Below are 17,786 nucleotides of genomic sequence, written 5' to 3'. Positions count from 1 at the left end.
CCCCACGTGTCAGCCCTGGAGAGGGGAAGGCCCCAGAGAGAGGCTGGCCTGTTACTGCCTTCACGGGGGAGGGAGCCGGGAGCAGAGAAGGACCGGCCCCAGAGGCGCTCTGACCGCAGCTGCCCGAGGCCAGGACGACAGGCTGGAGGGCCAGAGCTCCCTCGGCTGAGACAGCTGGGGTCCCTGCACACTCGGCGCCCCCAGAGTTCCCACGATCCAAGCAGCTGTGCCACCCCCACGCTGGATGCCGCTGGGGCAGAGCTGCCAGAGGCTAGAAAGCCCCTTTGCTGAGGCCCTAGCCGCCAGTTCCCATGAGCACCTGGTGCCTCGGGCCCTGCCGCCCCAGCAGCTGCACCCCACTCACCCCCTCCTCCCTGGGGCAGAGCCACGCCCTCCAGGGCAGCCTCAGGAGCAAAGCCCTGTGGACCACTCACAGGCAGAGGCGGAGACAAAGCCACAGCGGAAACCCAGGGGCAGTGTGGCTAAGGAGGAGGACTCAGAACCTTCCCCCTGCTGCACAAGTTGCAAATTGAATCCACTCCATCAAGGAGGCAGACTCTATGTCTCTGGAATATAAGTAAGGACACCGAGCGCTCCCGCAGAGGAAACCATGCCAGCTCTGGCAGCTGTGGACCTTGGAGGCAAGAACACCCAGGAGTAGGACCAGATTAGAATCTGAGCTGTCCACGCAGCAGGGCCAGAGACCAGCACAGTGTTGGAGGGTATCCAGGGGAGTCGAGGTGCATGGAGACTCCCAGAGAGGGAAGGCAAGCCGACAGCTGAGATCCAAGGAAAACACTTATTATTCTTATACTTTGACTTGTTCTCTAGTTGCTTCTGGATTTTTTTCCCCCACTCTGTTGCTGTAGTAGTTGATTTTATTAGTACTGTTAAATCTACTTAAGCTTTTGAGAACTTTTTAGCCCCCTGGGAGAATTTTTTTTATCACATTTTGTATTTGCTGTTTATACTTCTGCCTCTATGTTGGCCTTCTCTGGTTCTTTGGGGTTTTCCTTTTAAATTCTTCAAGTTTTAAATTTTATCATTATTATTTTTCTACATGTATTCTTTGGCTTTTCTTACTGCTATTTTCCTGTTGTAGTTATTCCTTAATATGCATAAATCTTTATTTACCTCGACTTATATTTGCTTCTTCTCTCTTCTTCTTCTTTCTTTTTCTCACCATATTTGTTTTGTTTCTGTTGCTTTACTCCCTAGTTGGCACCTTGATTTGGTTTTATTTTCCAGTTTGTGCTTTATTTAATTTTGTTTTTAACTGGTGGCTATCATTTTGGTTCCCTTTGCTTGCTGGGTCCATCTCTTGTACTTTATTGAGTTTTTGACTGTTTGGGTTTTGTTTATGGGTGTATATGTCTGTGTGTGTGTATTCCATTGATTTCTTTTGGCTGATCAGAACAATCTGAACGAGTAAGAGAACTTGCAGGAGTGGGGAAAGCTTGATTTCCCCCCTGCAATTTGGAGGAAGATCAAAGGGGATCGTTTAGAATGTAGGGGGGTTAACCTCCATCCATGTTCCCATACTCTGGCAATATAGATCTAATTTTAGGATAGTATTATAAATGAGAAACCAAATTTTTTCATGCACCAACTTAAATAAAGGCCAGGCAACATTACAGCAAAGCTTAGTTTTCCTTTCTCAGCCTCTCTGGCTTAGAAAGGGGATTCTCCATGTGAAGAGCTGACCCATTTGAAAAGACCATGATGCTGGGAAAGATTGAGGGCGAGAGGAGAAGGGGACAAGAGAGGATGAGATGGTTGCATGGCATCACTGACTCAATGGACATGAGTTTGGGTAAACTCCAGGTGTTGGCGATGGACAGGGAGGCCTGGTGTGCTGCAGTTATGGGGTTGCAAAGAGTTGGACATGACTGAGCAACTAAACGGAAGGTAAGAAAAACCCAAGTAAGATGGTAGGTGCTGAGAGAGGGCATCAGAGGGCAGACAGACTGAAACCACAATCACTGAAAATTAGCCAATCTGATCACATGGACCACAGCCTTGTCTAACTCAGTGAAACTAGGCCATGCCATGGGGGGCCACCCAAGATGGATGGGTCATGGTGGCGAGATCTAACAGAATGTGGTCCACTGGTGAAGGGAATGGCAAACCACTTCCGTATTCTTGCCTTGAGACCCCCGTGAACAGTATGAAAAGGCAAAATGATAGGATACTGAAAGAGGAACTCCCCAGGTCAGGAGGTGCCCAATATGCTACTGAAGATCAGTGGAGAACTAACTCAAGAAAGAATGAAGGGATGAAGTCAAAGCAGAAACAATACCCAGTTGTGGATGTGACTGGTGATAGAAGCAAGGTCCGATGCTGTGAAGAGCAACATTGCATAGGAACCTGGAATGTCAGGTCCGTGAATCAAGGCAAATTGGAAGTGGTCAAACAGGAGATGGAAAGAGTAAACATCGACATTCTAGGAATCAGCGAACTAAAATGGACTGGAATGGGTGAATTGAACTCAGATGACCATTACATCTCCTACTGCAGGCAGAAATCCCTTAGAAGAAATGGAGTAACCATCATGGTCAACAAAAGAGTCCAAAATGCAGTACTTGGATGCAATCTCAAGAACGATAAAAAGATCTCTGTTTGTTTCCAAGGCAAACCATTCAATATCATGGTAATCCAAGTCTATGCCCTGACCAGTAATGCTGAAGAAGCTGAAGTTGAATGGTTCTATGAAGACCTACAAGACCTTTTAGAACTAACAACCCCAAAAGATGTTCTTTTCATTATAGGGGACTGGAATGCAGAAGTAGGAAGTCAAGAAACACCTGGAGTAACAGGCAAATTTGGCCTTAGAGTACAGAATGAGGCAGGGCAAAGGTTAATAGAGTTTTGCCAAGAGAATGCACTGGTCATAGCAAACACCCTCTTCCAACAACACAAGAGAAGACTCTACACATGGACATCACCAGATGGCCAATACCGAAATCAGACTGATTATATTCTTTGCAGCCAAAGATGGAGAAGCTCTATACAGTCAGCAAAAACAAGACCCGGAGCTGACTGTGGCCCAGATCATGAACTCCTTATTGCCAAATTCAGACTGAAGTTGAAGAAAGTGGGGAAAACCACTAAACCATTCAGGTATGACCTAAATCAAATCCCTTATGATTAGACAGTGGAAGTGAGAAAAAGATTTAAGGGACTAGATCTGATAGGCAGAGTGCCTGATGAACTATGGACGGAGGTTTGTGACACTGTACAGGAGACAGGGATCAAGACCATTCCCAAGAAAAAGAAATGAAAAAAGCAAAATGGCTGTCTGAAGTGGCCTTACAAATAGCTATGAAAGAAGACAAGCGAGGAGCAAAGGAGAAAAGGAAAGATATACTCAATTGAATGCAGAGTTCCAAAGAATAGCAAGGAGAGTTAAGAAAGCTTTCCTCAGTGATCAATGCAAAGAAATAGAGGAAAACAATAGAATGGGAAAGACTAGAGATCTCTTCAAGGAAATTAGGAAGGGAGCATTTCAAGCAAAGATGGGCTCGATAAAGGACAGAAATGGTATCTTCCAGAAGCAGAAGATATTAAGAAGAGGTGGCAAGAATACACATACAAATTTTACAAAAAAGATCTTCACGACCCAGATAATCACGATGGTGTGATCACTCACCTAGAGCCAGATGTCCTGGAATATGAAGTCAAGTTGGCCTTAGGAAGCATCACTATGAACAAAGCTAGTGGAGGTGATGGAATTCCAGTTGAGCTACTTCAAATCCTGAAAGATGGTGCTGTGAAAATGCTGCACTCAATATGCCAGCAAATTTGGAAAACTCAGCAGTGGCCACAGGACTGGAAAAGGTCAGTTTTCATTCCAATCCCAAAGAAAGGCAACGCAAGAATGTTCAAACTACCACACAGGTGCACTCACCTCACACGATGGTAAAGTAATGCTCAAAATTCTGCAAGCCAGGCTTCAGTAAAACATGAACTGTGAAATTCCAGATGTTCAAGCTAGTTTCAGAAAAGGCAGAGGAACCAGAGATCAAATTGCCAACATCTGCTGGATCATGGAAAAAGCAAGAGAGTTCCAGAAAAACACCTATTTCTGCTTTATTGACTATGCCAAAGCCTTGATGGTGTGGATCACAATAAACTATGGAAAATTCTGACAGAGATGGGAATAGCAGGCCACCTGACCTGCCGCTTGAAAAGCCTGTATGCAGGTCAGGAAGCAACAGTTAGAACTGGACATGGAACAACAGACTGGTTCCAAATAGGAAAAGGAGTCCGTCAAGGCTGTATATGGTCACCCTGCTTGTTTAACTTCTATGCAGAGGACATCATGAGAAACGCTGGGCTGGAAGAAGCACAAGCTGGAATCAAGATTGCTGGGAGAAATATCAATCACCTCAGATATGCAGATGACACCACCCTTCTGGCAGAAAGTGAAGAGGAACTAAAAAGGCTCTTGATGAAAGTGAACGAGGAGAGTGAAAATGTTGGTTTAAAAGTCAGCATTCAGAAAACTAAGATCATGGCATCTGGTCCCATCACTTCATGGGAAATAGATGGAGAAACAATGGAAATGGTGACTGACTTTATTTTGGGGGGCTCCAAAATCACTGCAGATTGTGATTGCAGCCATGAAATTAAAAGACACTTACTCCTTGGAATGAAATTATGACCAACCTAGACAGCATATTCAAAAGCAGAGACATTATTTTGTCAACAAAGGTCCATCTAGTCAAGGGTATGGTTTTTCCAGTAGTCATGTATGGATGAGAGAGTTGGACTATAAAGAAAGCTGAGCGCAGAAGAATTAATGCTTTTGAACTGTGGTGTTGGAGAATACTCTCAAGAGTCCCTTGGACTGCAAAGAGATCCAACCAATCCATCCTAAAGGGGATCAGTCCTGGGTGTTCATTGGAAGGAGTAATGTTGAAGCTGAAACTCCAATACCTTGGCCACCTGATTTGAAGAGCTGTCTTACTTGAAAAGACCCTGATGCTGGAAAAGATTGAGGGCAGGAGGAGAAGAGGACAACAGAGGATGAGATGATTGTATGGCATCACCAACTCAATGGACATGAGTTTGGGTGAACTCCAGGAGTTGGTGATGGACAGGGAGGCCTGGTGTGCTGCAGTTCATGAGTCGGAAAGAGTCAGACATGACTGAGCAACTGAACTGAACTGAACTGAAATGCATTGCACCTTCATAGTCCATAGAGGCTTAAAGTGCCCCTTTATCCAGAAGATTCCTCTAGCATATGAAGAGATTCCACATGGCATCTATGTCCTGTGGTTAAGATGATTCAGCAGCAGGGATGCTTGAGTGAAGAGTTTGGGAGGTGGAGGCTGTTGCTTCTAGTTCTCCTCCAGGCTATGTCGGATCCTATAGCCAAAATATATGGCAAATCCCATTAGGGAAATGAGACAGTGAGAAGGGAAAGTCGATGCTCTCTTTACTGATACATGCTTGTGTACACGCTCGTGTGCATGCTCTGTCCCTCAGTCGTGACTGACTCTTTTGTGACCCCACAGACCATAGCCCTCCAGGCTCCTCTGCCCATGGTATTCTCCAGTCAAGTGTACTGGAGTGGGTTGCTATTTCCTCCTCCAGGGATCCTCCTTACCCAGGGGTTGAACCTGTGTCTCATATTTCCTGCATTGACAGGTGGATTCTTTACCACTGAGACACCAGGGAACCCCACTCTTGCTCACTAGGTCTCCTATGAGGGTGTTTGACACAGTTTAGGGGAGTGGTGTTAGGAAGAAGATGGGGATCAGTCAACTGAGAGGTCTCTTAATCCCAGAAAACCACTTACCAATGGCATTCCAGACACTGAATTGGATCCAGGCCCCAGAAGTCATCTGCACCATCAGATAAATGTTCAGAAGGATGCTCACCAGTGGGAGGACAGGCAGAGCAGGGACCTGTGGGCAGAGTCACTTCATCCCTGAGCACAGCTCAGACGTTGGAAAAGGGGCCTGCAACCCACATGTGGGCAGGAAGACTCCAGTCCTGTTGAAGCTGTGTGTTCAGTGCCTACTGAAACTGGTTATGTGAAGCATTGAGTGTGGATCAGGGAAGGGTCCATTGGTTTGAGCAATTCCCATCTTCCCCCATTCAGTAAAGGATGTTTAGACCTCAAAGCAGGTGAACTTCATTCACTCAAGGTGGATAGTTTGGGCACATAAGGTCACCTACTTTTTAAAAAAATTAATCAACTAATTAATTTGGCTGCATCAGAACTGAGTTGTGGCCCAAGGGCTTCTCTAGTTGTGGGGGCATGGGCTTATCTTCCCTGCAGCATATGGGGTATTTTTTCCCCCACCAGGAATCTAACCTACATCCCCTGTATTGCAAGGTAGATTCTTAACCAACCACTGGACCACCAGGGAAGTCCCTCACCTACCCTGAACGGAAGAGGAGAGGGGTTCTGGGGCTGCCTCCAGATGATGACCGTGACCCCAGTGATGAGCAGCAGCAGCAGCACAGCCACTGTTGTGAGCACGGGGTCTCCAGAGAACACCTGGCTGGGCCACTGGGCCAGGACCAGGCTCAGGATGGCCAGCAGGAGAACTGCAAAGGTCAAGATGAAGGAGAACAGGCTCGACCCAGAAGACAAAGAGGTCAGGACCTCGGGCCACATCCCTCCACAGGCTGCCCACATCAGGAAGGGGCATCATATCTCTACTACTTTGTAACTGAAAAAGACACGTATTTCCAACCCATCCTGTCAATTTCAGAATACCACCAAAGAGAAGTCCCATTGCTCACCAAGCAGGAAAGCACATCCATAGACAATCTGGCCAGATTTCCCGGTGGGGATGGTGCCAGTAGGGAACCACAGACTCTTCAGAATGTCTGAGTTTCCTGCTTCAGATACAGGCTCTGGGGGCTTTTCTTCAAGTTTAGGCTTCATCTCAATTTCCTCCTCTGTTTTCTCCTTCTTGCTGAACTTCTGATCTGGCTGGTACCTGAGTGAGAAGATATTAAGGCCATATTAACAACAGACCATATACTCATCCATCACCAGAGAGGTTAATCCAACTCTCTCCTGATTTCAGCAGAGCAGGACATGAAGCTAGAGGAGTTTTAGCTCCCCTTGAGTCCACGACTCTGAGCCAAGTTGTAGCGGAGTCTCACCTGAGGGCAAGCACAGAGAGAGCCACCAGGGAGTCAGCAAGCAGGGTCCCAATTGATAGGAGGTCCACCAGATCGCTGAACTTGAAGAGTAATGCCATGATTGCTAGGATGAGGGCACAGACAAGGTGGGGAAGGGAGTGAGAAACAGCCAGAAATATCCAACGTAAGGAAATGATCAAACAAGGGGTGGGTTTTGTTTATCCACCTGCAAGGTTTCCGGAAGACATGATGGCCCTGACAGGCGTGCCTGTGTGGGCGTGGATCTCTGCAAGACCCCGAGAAAGGAGTCCGTCCTCTGCCATCACGCACATCCCCCGAGGCATGGGGAACATATCACCGAGGAGACTGGAAAAGAAAATAAAAACGTGTATGAGGACATGGAGAGACGGGACGGGAGGACTGGCACTTCTGTTTCCTAGTCTACTTGGGTCAAGGTGTCCTTCCCTCTTGTCTCTCAATCCCAAGGGCTGGGATACCCGAGCATCTGACTGTCAACGGGGAGAAAGCCATTTACTGACCTGGACGTAAGAGCACAGAGGGCGCCAACAGCCACGACATATCTGGCAGGGCCCCACCCAACAAGGAGGAAAGCCTCTGGCAAGGGGCTCTCAGGATGGATCTGGTAGTAGGGCACCATGAGGGTGAGTGCTGCTGAGACACCAAAGCACACCACAAAGCAGATGATGATCATGATCATGGTGCTCATGGGGATGGACCGCTGAGGATTTAGGGCTTCTTCCCCTGCAGGATGCATAGATGTACTAGGTTAGGAAAACACAGGGAGTGAAAACGCAATACCCCTTTCCTCTTGCACCATCAAAAGCAGCTTATCCTTCTTCCGACCCCTATGCCCAAGGGTAGCCTAATCTTTCCCCAAACCCCTGATGAGAAGCACAGTGACTATATTACCTTTAGTGACAATGGCATCAAAACCAATAAACATGTAGAAACACAGAGCTGCTCCCTGGAGAATCCCATCAAAGCCCAAAGGTGCAAACCCTCTGGAACCCAGAGGGCCCAACCTATGGTGAGAGAGGAATGAGGAAGAACATGAGTGAGGTGAGTTCAGCCATCTCTACTGGACTCTTCCCTTCCTACCATAAGTGCTGGGCTCCAGGACCCCTATCACTTACATCCATCAGCCCAGGTCTCTTTGGTGGTGGTTTACTCATTTAGTCACGACCAACTTTTTCGACCCCATGGGCCGTAGCCTACCAGGCTCCTCTGTTCATGGGATTATCCAGGTAAGAATGGTGGGGTGGGTTGCCACTCTTTAGTCCCCACCAGATTTCCAGACATGCACCCACCTTCACACAAGTGTCGCTATGGACAAGAGAACCCTCCTAACCTAGAGGTGGATTCAGAAGTGTTCAATGTGTAGTCCTGTTCTGTGAGCTTCCAGTTGTGCAGGTCTCCCTTGATGAAGCCAGAGATGATGATGAAGCTGAGAACCGAAACGTTGATGCCTGTGAACACTTTGTAATGTAGAGTTGACTCAGGAGCTCCCAGAGCCAGTAGTCCTGTGGGAAAGAAGGAATATGAGACACCCAAAATAACCAAATCCATGGAGACAGAAAGCAGACCAGTGGCTACAGTGTCAGGAGGGCTGATGGTGGTGGATAGATGGACAGTGACTGCTCAGTGGGTGCAGGGTTTCCTTTGCTTGTGATGCAAATGTTTGGAACTGGATGCAGGTGATGGTTACCCGACACTGTGAAGGTACTAAGTCCCTCTAAGTACACTTGCAGACAGCTTGTTTCTTACTGTGGCCGTCATCTCACAGTAGACATGTCTATCAAATCATCATGTGGTACACTTTAAACTTATACAATGTTGGATGTCAATTAACTCAAAAAAATTGGGGAGAATAATTAAATGGTTAATTTTATGCTATGTAAATTTTCTCTCAATTAAAAAAAAAAGTTTGGTCTTAGTATAGAGGAAGAAACTTGTCAGTCTAAGTAAATGCTCCTCAGCTGGGAGTGGTTTTGTTCCCCAAGGGACTGTTGGCAACGTCTGGAGACATTCTCTTTGTTTTGTTGTGGGTTCATTTTTTGGCCATGCCATGGTTTGTAGGATCTCCATTCTCTTGCCACAGATGAACCTGGGCCATGGCAGTGAAAACCCAGAATCCTAACCACTAAACCACCAGATACACAGATGACACCACCGTTATGATAGAAGATGAAGAGGAACTGAAGAGCCTCTTGATGAACGAGAGAGAGGAGAGTGAAAAAGCTGGCTTAAAACTCAACATTCAAAAAACTAAGATCATGGCATCTGGTTGCATCACTTCATGGGAAATAGATGGGGAAACAGTGGAAACAGTGTCAGACTTTATTTTGGGGGGCTCCAAAATCACTGCAGATGGTGATTGCAGCCATGAAATTAAAAGACACTTACTCCTTGGAAGGAAAATTATGACCAACCTAGATGGCATATTCAAAAGCAGAGACATTACTTTGCCAACAAAGGCCCATGCAAGCCATGGTTTTTCCAGTAGTCATGTATGGATGTGAGAGTTGGACTATAAAGAAAGCTGAGCACTGAAGAATTGATGCTTTTGACCCACGGTGTTGGAGAAGACTCTAGAGAGTCCCTTGGACTGCAAGGAGATCCAACCAGTCCATCCTAAAGGAAATCAGTCCTGAATATTCATTGGAAGGACTGATGCTGAAGCTGAAACTCCAATATTTTGGTCACATGATGCAAAGAACTGACTCATTGGAAAAGACCCTGATGCCGGGAAAGCTTGAAAGCCGGAGGAGAAGGGGATGACAGAGGATGAGATGGCTGGATGGCATGACTGACTCGATGGACATGAGTTTGAGCGAGCTCTGGGAGTTGGTGATGGACAGGGAAGCCTGGCGTGCTGCATTCCATGGGGTTGCAAAGAGTTGGACATGACTGAGCGACTGATCTGAGGTGAAGCCACCAAGAAACTCCCTGGAGATTTCTGATTGTCACAACTTGGGGGGTTGGTGTCACCCATATCTAATGAACATAGTTCATAGATGCTACACATCCAACAATGATTAAATTAAGATAACCCTACAGTGCACTGGTTAGCCCCCACACCAAAGGCTCCTCCAGCCTAGAAGATCAGTAATGCCAAGGGTGGGAAATAATGGTCTATGTCTTGCCTTCCTGTCTCTCATACCAAAGACCATTCTTCCTAGTTCTAATCTCCCATATGCTGCTACCCCAAGCCTTCCCCACCCCTTTTCCCCTCCACACCCCACCCTTCCTGTCCCATCATGAAAATCCCCAGCTTACCAGGGAGAAGCAGCAACACGGCCATGGCAACAAAATCTGGGTACGTGGCCAGGAAGTAGGGCATATACGGAAAGAAAGTTCCCTCTAACACCTGAGAGGTGTGGTTCCCAATCAGGCTGTCGAAGGTGTGGCTCCAGGCCCTGGCCACACTTGCAACGGCTGCAGCAGCAGCAGAAGGAACATTTGTTAACAAACATAAACTGAACCCCTCTGTGTGCCATAGGATATATTTTGGGGGAAAATTACAAAATACTGATGCTGATCAGAGCTCTGTGGGACTCTGGGCACAGAGGCCTTTTTGTTCCCCATTTCTTGTAGGCAAAACTTCAGCCTCCATGACCTTCCCTGAGTTCCAAAGGACAGATTCAAAGAGTTGTTAATCAAGGTAGGGGGGCCAAGAAACCACCTGAGGCAAGATTAAGGGGAACACAGAAGCTCATCAATATTAGGTGGTTTGTTGGTTGCTTTCCTGATGGTCCAGTGGTTAAGAATCTGCCTTGCAATGAAGGGATTCACATTCAAGATCCCATGTGGCACAGAGCAACTAAATGTGAGCATCACAACTAGAGAGTCCATGCCCCACAATGAAAGATCCTGTGTGCTGTAGCTAAGACCTGACACAGTCAAATAAATAAATATTCAAGAAAAGAAAGAAGGAAGAAAACAGTTAAAAAAAAATTAGGAGACCTGATCACCTGAGACTCTGCACATACCATGAGCTTCTCAGGATAGCTCTGACCAGGAGCCCTGACTATATATTCTCTCCCTATTCCCATGGCAGTGGGGGCACTGTTATTAAGGCACAAACCTACTGTCTTCCCACTTTGCCTGGCAGAGAAATAAAGCCACTCTCTCCTTCTCCTTTATGACTCTGTCTCTTTTCTGTTTGGTGTTGGTGCACAGAGAGCCAAGATTTTGCATCAATACCTACTCTCAAAGAGTTCTTCTTCATGAGGTGGGGAGAGTAGAGTCAAATGATCACCAAATAGGTAAACTATTTAACACATTAGCAGGTGATCAATGTTATGTAAGAAAACAGTGAAGTGGGAACAGGAAAATGGGAGACAAGGGTTGAAATCTTAAATCAAGTGGTAAAGGGAAATCCCATGAATGCAACAACTGAGCAGAGACTTCAGTACGGTGAGGGGAGGAGCCTGTGGGACACACCTCCGTCTCACCCACTCCCAACAGTTCCCTTTCCTCTGGCTTCTTGGTCCATCATGTAAAGAAGCAGGAGAAAGCTGAGTACAAAGAAGTTGTGGAGTGTTCCTGACACTATTTCCCTCCTCCTTCTCCTCCAAGAAAGTGGATGACAAAGTGCTCGTGAACGACCGAAGACCCAACTCCTCACTCCTAAATTCTGATCTCAAGCGCCACACCTTTTCCACCCATCATCTCACCAATGACATAAGCTAGTATGAGGTTCCAACCAGTGACGAAAGCCCACAGTTCTCCCACACTGATGTAGCTGTAGAGATGCGCAGAACCGGTCCGTGAGACCCGTGTCCCAAACTCGGCATAGCAGAGCCCAGACAACGCAGAAGACAGGGCGGCCACCAAGAAGGAGATGACGATCGCTGGTCCAGCGATGAACATGGCCACTTCTCCCACCAGGATGTACACGCCGGCCCCCAGCGTGCTGGCCACACCCAAGACCACCAGGTCAAGGGTGTTCAGGTGACGGGCCTTGGGACTCTCAAGCCCCTCAGTGGGCTTCAACTGTTGCCTTCGAACCAGCTTCTGACCAAATTGGTGAACATCCTGACATCGCATCCTAGACAGAGTTGAGGAAGTAAGATCTGCTGAGAAAACAAGACACAAAGCCATCAAGAATGTTATCCACTCTTGGTCCTGGGAGTTTCACAGATGAACAGCGTGGTGGGACCACATGGTCAAAGGACACATTGGCCAAGTTCTCCATCTGTGAGCTTTGGTTTCTTTAACATAAAGAAGGCTCTTAATATGATTGCTTAAAGAGAAGTGAAGGGGAGCAGACTATGTCTCCCCCAAATGTCCCACTTTGGCATGCAGGTTGCTTTGAGCTAAAATTAATTAAGACCCAGAAGACTCAGGAGAAGTTCCTTGTCTCTCCATTAACTGCTCAAAATAATGTAGATTAGACCTATGCCAGGAAGAGAGTCATTTACCAGGGATAGCTTTTTATCTCAGAAAGACTTACCTGTCTGCAGTGGCAAATGTTTGCTTCCCAAATAATAGCTCTTCCCATCATCCTGCAGGTTGTCTTCCTCCCTTTTGAAGCCCCAGATCCTTAACCTCTTCTCCTTAGGTCGGGGCAGAGGGCATATAAGCCTCAAATGCCTGTCTTTGAGCCTCTGAGTTTTCATGGGGCTCCAATACATAACAAATTAAGCTTGTCAATCTAACTTATGCCAATTTAATTATTAGACCTGTCAAAGCACCCTATAAAGAAATGTTTTCTGCTCCTACAGAAGCAAAGGCTTCCAGCAAAGTGCCAGGCACAGAGTAGCTGCTTCGTTGGTATGAGTTGAGTGGATAAGAATACTGGCTTTCGGATAGAAATCCGTCTGTTGGTTCAAATTTCACTCTGCTACCTCATAGTTTATCTGCTTTTGCACAAGCTACATACCACTCTTCGTCTTCCTTTACTTAATCCCTGGGTCAGGAAGATCCCCTGGAGAAGGGAATGAAAACCCACTCCAGTAGAGTTGCCTGGAGAATTCCACAGGCAGAGGAGCCTGGCGGGCTACAGTCAGTCCATGGGGTCGTAAAGAGTTGGACAATACTGAGTGACAGAATGGAAAAGACTAGAGATCTCTTCAAGGAAATTAGAGACACCAAGGGAGCATTTCATGCAAAGATGGGCTCAATAAAGGACAGAAATGGTATGGACCTAACAGAAGCAGAAGATATTAAGAAGAGGTGGTAGGAATACACAGAACTGTACAAAAAAGATCTTCACGACCCAGATAATCACGATTGTGTGATCACTCACCTAGAGGTAGACATCCTGAAATATGAAGTCAAGTGGGCCTTAGAAAGCATCACTATGAACAAAGCTAGTGGAGGTGATGGAATTCCAGTTGACCTCTTTCAAATCCTGAAAGATGATGCTGTGAAAGTGCTGCACTCAATATGCAAGCAAATTTTGGAAAACTCAGCAGTGGCCACAGGACTGGAAAAGGTCAGTTTTCATTCCAATCCCAAAGAAAGGCAATGTCAAAGAATGCTCAAAGTACTGCACAATTGCACTCATCTCACATGCTAGTAAAGTAATGCTCAAAATTCTCCAAGCCAGGCTTCAGCAATACATGAACCATGAACTTCCAGATGTTCAAGCTGGTTTTAGAAAAGGCAGAGGAACCAGAGATCAAATGGCCAACATCCCCTGGATCATGGAAAAAGCAAGAGAATTCCAGAAAAACATCTATTACTGCTTTTTTGACTATGCCAAAGCCTTTGACTGTGTGGATCACAATAAACTATGGAAAATTCTGAAACACATGGGAATACCAGACCACCTGACCTGCCTCTTGAGAAACCTATATGCAGGTCAGGAAGCAACAGTTAGAACTGGACATGGAAAAACAGACTGGCTCCAAATAGGAAAAGGAGTACGTCAAGGCTGTATATTGTCATCTTGCTTATTTAACTTCTATGCAGAGTACATCATGAGAAATGCTAGGCTGGAAGAAGCACAAGCTGGACTCAAGATTGCCGGGAGAAATATCAATCACCTCAGATATGCAGATGACACCACCCTTATGTCAGAAAGTGAAGAGGAACTAAAAGCCTCTTGATGAAAGTGAAAGAGGAGAGTGAAAAAGTTGGCTTAAAGGTCAACATTCAGAAAACTAAGATCATGGCATCTGGTCTCATCACTTAATAGGAAATAGATGTGAAAACAGTGCCAGACTTTATTTTCGGTGGGCTCCAAAATCACTGCAGATGGTGATTGCAGCCATGAAATTAAAAGATGCTTACTCCTTGGAAGGAAAGTGCTGACCAACCTAGATAGCATATTCAAAAGCAGAGACATTACTTTGCCAACAAAGGTCCGTCTTTGGTCCATCTATGGTTTTTCCTGTGGTCATGTATGGATGTGAGAGTTGGACTGTGAAGAAAACTGAGCACCGAAGAATTGATGCTTTTGAACTGTAGTGTTGCCGAAGACTCTTGAGAGTCTCTTGGACTGCAAGGAGATCCAACCAGTCCATCCTAAAGGAGACCTGTCCTGGGTGTTCATTGGAAGGAATGATGCTAAAGCAGAAACTCCAGTACTTTGGCCACCTCATTGGAAGAGTTGACTCATTGGAAAAGACTCTGATGCTGGGAGGGATTGGGGTCAGGAGAAGAGGACGACAGAGGATGAGATGGCTGGATGGCATCACCAACTCGATGGACATGAGTTGATGATGGACACGGAGGCCTGGCCTGCTGCAGTTCATGGGGTTGCAAAGAGTTGGACATGACTGAGCAACTGAACTGAACTGAACTGAGTGACTAAAACTTTCACTCCATAAAACAGGGAACTTAACTAACATCATTATCCCCTCCCTTGTTTGATATGCTTGAAGTGACTCTTTTAGGAGCCTGATGATCAGAGAGTTCAGACTCCACACATTTCTTCACCAAGGATCCTGAAACTTGTTATCTTCCTGTTTATTACTCACAGAGTGACATGGAATAGGAACTCTGCTTTACAGCTGAAGGAGATGGAATTTGTAGGAGGGACAGATTGTGGCCCAGCTCAGTCAAAACATCAAACCAGAGTGGCCTCCCAACTGGAGGGAGGGGCTAACCTTCATTCTGAATCAGAAATGACAGGACTCTGTTTCCTGCTCCTTTGGGGCATGAAATGTCCCCTCACTACACTGCTCTGCAGGGCCAGGATGACCCAGTGACCACAAGTTACTGCCATGGGATTTCTGCCTGTGATACTCCAAAGTCCAAGTTTAGCATTTTGGTTCAGAATAAACATTTGAAGAGCCAGAAAAGTATGGTTGGAATCTTGATACCACCTGTGCCTTTGAACAATTCACTTACTTCTCTGGTCCTCTGTTTTCTTCTTGTTTAAATTGGCTGATGAACCGTGGTGCACAGTTAGTAGGAATGTAAAATGGTGCAGCTGCTATGGTGGTTCCTCCAAGAACTAAAAATGCATTTACTATGTGATCCAGCAGTTTCCCTGTGGGTGTACACCCAAGAGAACTGAAATCAGGATCTCAAAGAAATATTTGTACACCCATACTCATAGCAGCAGTATTCACAATAGCTGAATGTTGGAAGCAGCCCAACGGTACATGCAGGAAAGAACAGACATACACAATGTAGTCTATAAATATAGAAAAAGGCAGGAAATCCTGGGCCATGCTACAATGTGGAGGAACCATTGGAACGTTATGATAAGCGATTTCACAGTCACAGAATGACAAATGTGTCTATTTCTTCCTGTGTGAAGTTCCTAAGAAGTCAAATTTATAGAAGTAGAAACAAAAAAAATAGTTGTTTCTCCAGGGCTGGGGTGAAGGGAAAAACAGAGAGTTAATTGCTAAATGGGGACACAGTTTCAAGTTTACAAGATGAGAAGAGTGCTGGAGGTTGGATGCACAACAATTTAAATATATTCAATGTTGCTTAACTGTACACTTAAAACAGTTAAGATGGGAAATTTTATGTTAACATGTGCTTTACCACCACTTTCCTAAATTGCTGCCCATGGTAAATAATACAGCCGGCTTCACAGAGTTGCTGTTAGTAGCAAACCTCAACATGATATAATATAAATTACCAAACTGTCGCCCCTCAGGAATACCCACAGCTGTGGGTGCTCGAGTTCCTCCTAGTCACCCCTGCATCTGCAGACACGAAGAGCAGGCAGTAGAGTGAGGAGTGAAGTCAGTGGTGCACGCGTCACATTCACTGTGCGAGCATAATTACTGTTTGCACATGAGTCAAAATAGTCTTATATGCAAGGACGTTGATCCAGTCACTCCCCTTCCCCAGCACACACACACAGTTCTCTTTTCACCCACATCTGTAGGTCCCAGCTCCTGCTTTCATCTGGAAAACAGGTCTCTCCACCCTCAGGCTGGAGCTGGGCTCACCCCCCACACTCTGGCATTGCAGAGGTCTCTTTGGGAGGATGTGAACTCAGAGCCCAGTCTCCCACAGAAGAGGCTGACTGGAGACTTACTGGATCCTTGGAGCAGAGCCTGGAGCACTGGGTCAGTCAGGGAGGCTGAGGGTAAGCCATGCGGGGCTGGAGCTGAGACATCTCCAAGAACCGAAGTGGGGAGCCCTGAGCACAGAAAACAGTTCCCACCCCTGGATTGTTGGGGTGGAGATGGGGTTGGGTGGGTGGGGAGGATCCGCAGTGTTGTTATCAGTCCTTGACACTTATGTGGTTACCCTCGGGGGAGACTGTAAGAGGGCTTTCTTTTTTTTTTTTTTTTAATTGTGGTAAAACACACATAACTTAAAACTGATCATTTTAACCACCGCTAAGTCTCCATATCAGTAGTAGTAAGTACATACACACTTTGCGCAACCAAACCCCAGGAGTTTTTTCACCTTGCAGAACTTCAGCTCGGTACCCATTCATCAGCAACTCCCCCCTTCTCCTCCACCAGTTCAGTTCAGTTTGCTCAGTCATGTCCAACTCTTTGTGACCCCGTGGACTGCAGCACACCAGGCTTCCCTGTCCATCACCAACTCCTGGAGCTTGCTCAAACTCATGTTCATTGAATTGGGGATGCCAACCAACCATCTCCTCCTCTATCGTCCTGTTCTCTTCCTACCTTCAATATTTCCCAGCATCACAGTCTTTTCCAATGAGCCACTTCTTTGCATCAGGTGGCCAAAGTATTGGAGTTTCAGCTTCAGCATCAGTTCTTGCAGTGAATATTCAGGACTGATTTCCTTTAGGATGGACTGGTTAGATCTCCTTGCAGTCCAAGGGACTCTCAAGGGTCTTCTCCAGCACCACAGTTTAAAAGCATCAATTCTTTGGCATTCAGCTTTTTTTATGGTCCAACTCTCTCACACACACATGACTACCAGAAAAACCATAGCTATGACTAGATGGACCTTTGTCAGTAAAGTAATGCCTGTGCTTTATCATATTCTGTCTAGGTTGGTCATACCTTTTCATCCAAGGAGCAAGTGTCTTTTAATGTCATGGCTGTGATCACCATCGGCAGTGATAGTGGAGACGAAGAAAATAAAGTCTTTCACTGTTTCCATTGTTTCCCCATCTATTTGCCATGAAGTGATGGGGCTGGATGCCAGGATCTTCGTTTTTTGAATGTTGAATTTGAAGCCAGGTTTTTCACTCTCCTCTTTCACCTTCATCAAGAGGCTCTTTCATTCCTCTTCACTTTCTGCCATAAGGGTAGTGTCGT

The 17,786-nt window shown here is 46.1% G+C and overlaps 1 protein-coding gene across 1 annotated transcript; it reads right to left on the bottom strand.

Annotated features, from left to right (window-relative positions):
* Positions 1 to 9: 9 nt before the first annotated feature.
* Positions 10 to 12,177, bottom strand: LOC132657146 (cationic amino acid transporter 3-like). The gene is made up of 9 exons (XM_060397856.1): positions 11,805 to 12,177; positions 10,405 to 10,563; positions 8,477 to 8,648; positions 7,647 to 7,889; positions 7,334 to 7,473; positions 7,129 to 7,231; positions 6,760 to 6,959; positions 6,395 to 6,561; positions 10 to 15 (listed from the first exon to the last, which is right to left on the bottom strand). Exons 1-9 carry the CDS (start codon positions 12,175 to 12,177, stop codon positions 10 to 12), a joined length of 1,563 nt encoding a protein of 520 aa, XP_060253839.1.
* Positions 12,178 to 17,786: the final 5,609 nt, after the last annotated feature.

This window comes from Ovis aries, chromosome 14 (genome assembly GCF_016772045.2).
Source record: "Ovis aries strain OAR_USU_Benz2616 breed Rambouillet chromosome 14, ARS-UI_Ramb_v3.0, whole genome shotgun sequence".
NCBI lineage: Eukaryota > Metazoa > Chordata > Mammalia > Artiodactyla > Bovidae > Ovis > Ovis aries.
This window is presented reverse-complemented; position numbering and strand designations above follow the sequence as displayed.

Coding starts and splice junctions, on each gene's coding strand:
- LOC132657146 (XM_060397856.1), bottom strand. CDS start 12,177: ATGCGATGTCAGGATGTTCACCAATTTGGTCAGAAGCTGGTTCGAAGG. Junction 7,232..7,333: donor GTCTTCCGGAAACCTTGCAG/GTGGATAAACAA, acceptor CCCTCATCCTAG/CAATCATGGCATTACTCTTC. Junction 6,562..6,759: donor TGGATGTGCTTTCCTGCTTG/GTGAGCAATGGG, acceptor TGACCTTTGCAG/TTCTCCTGCTGGCCATCCTG.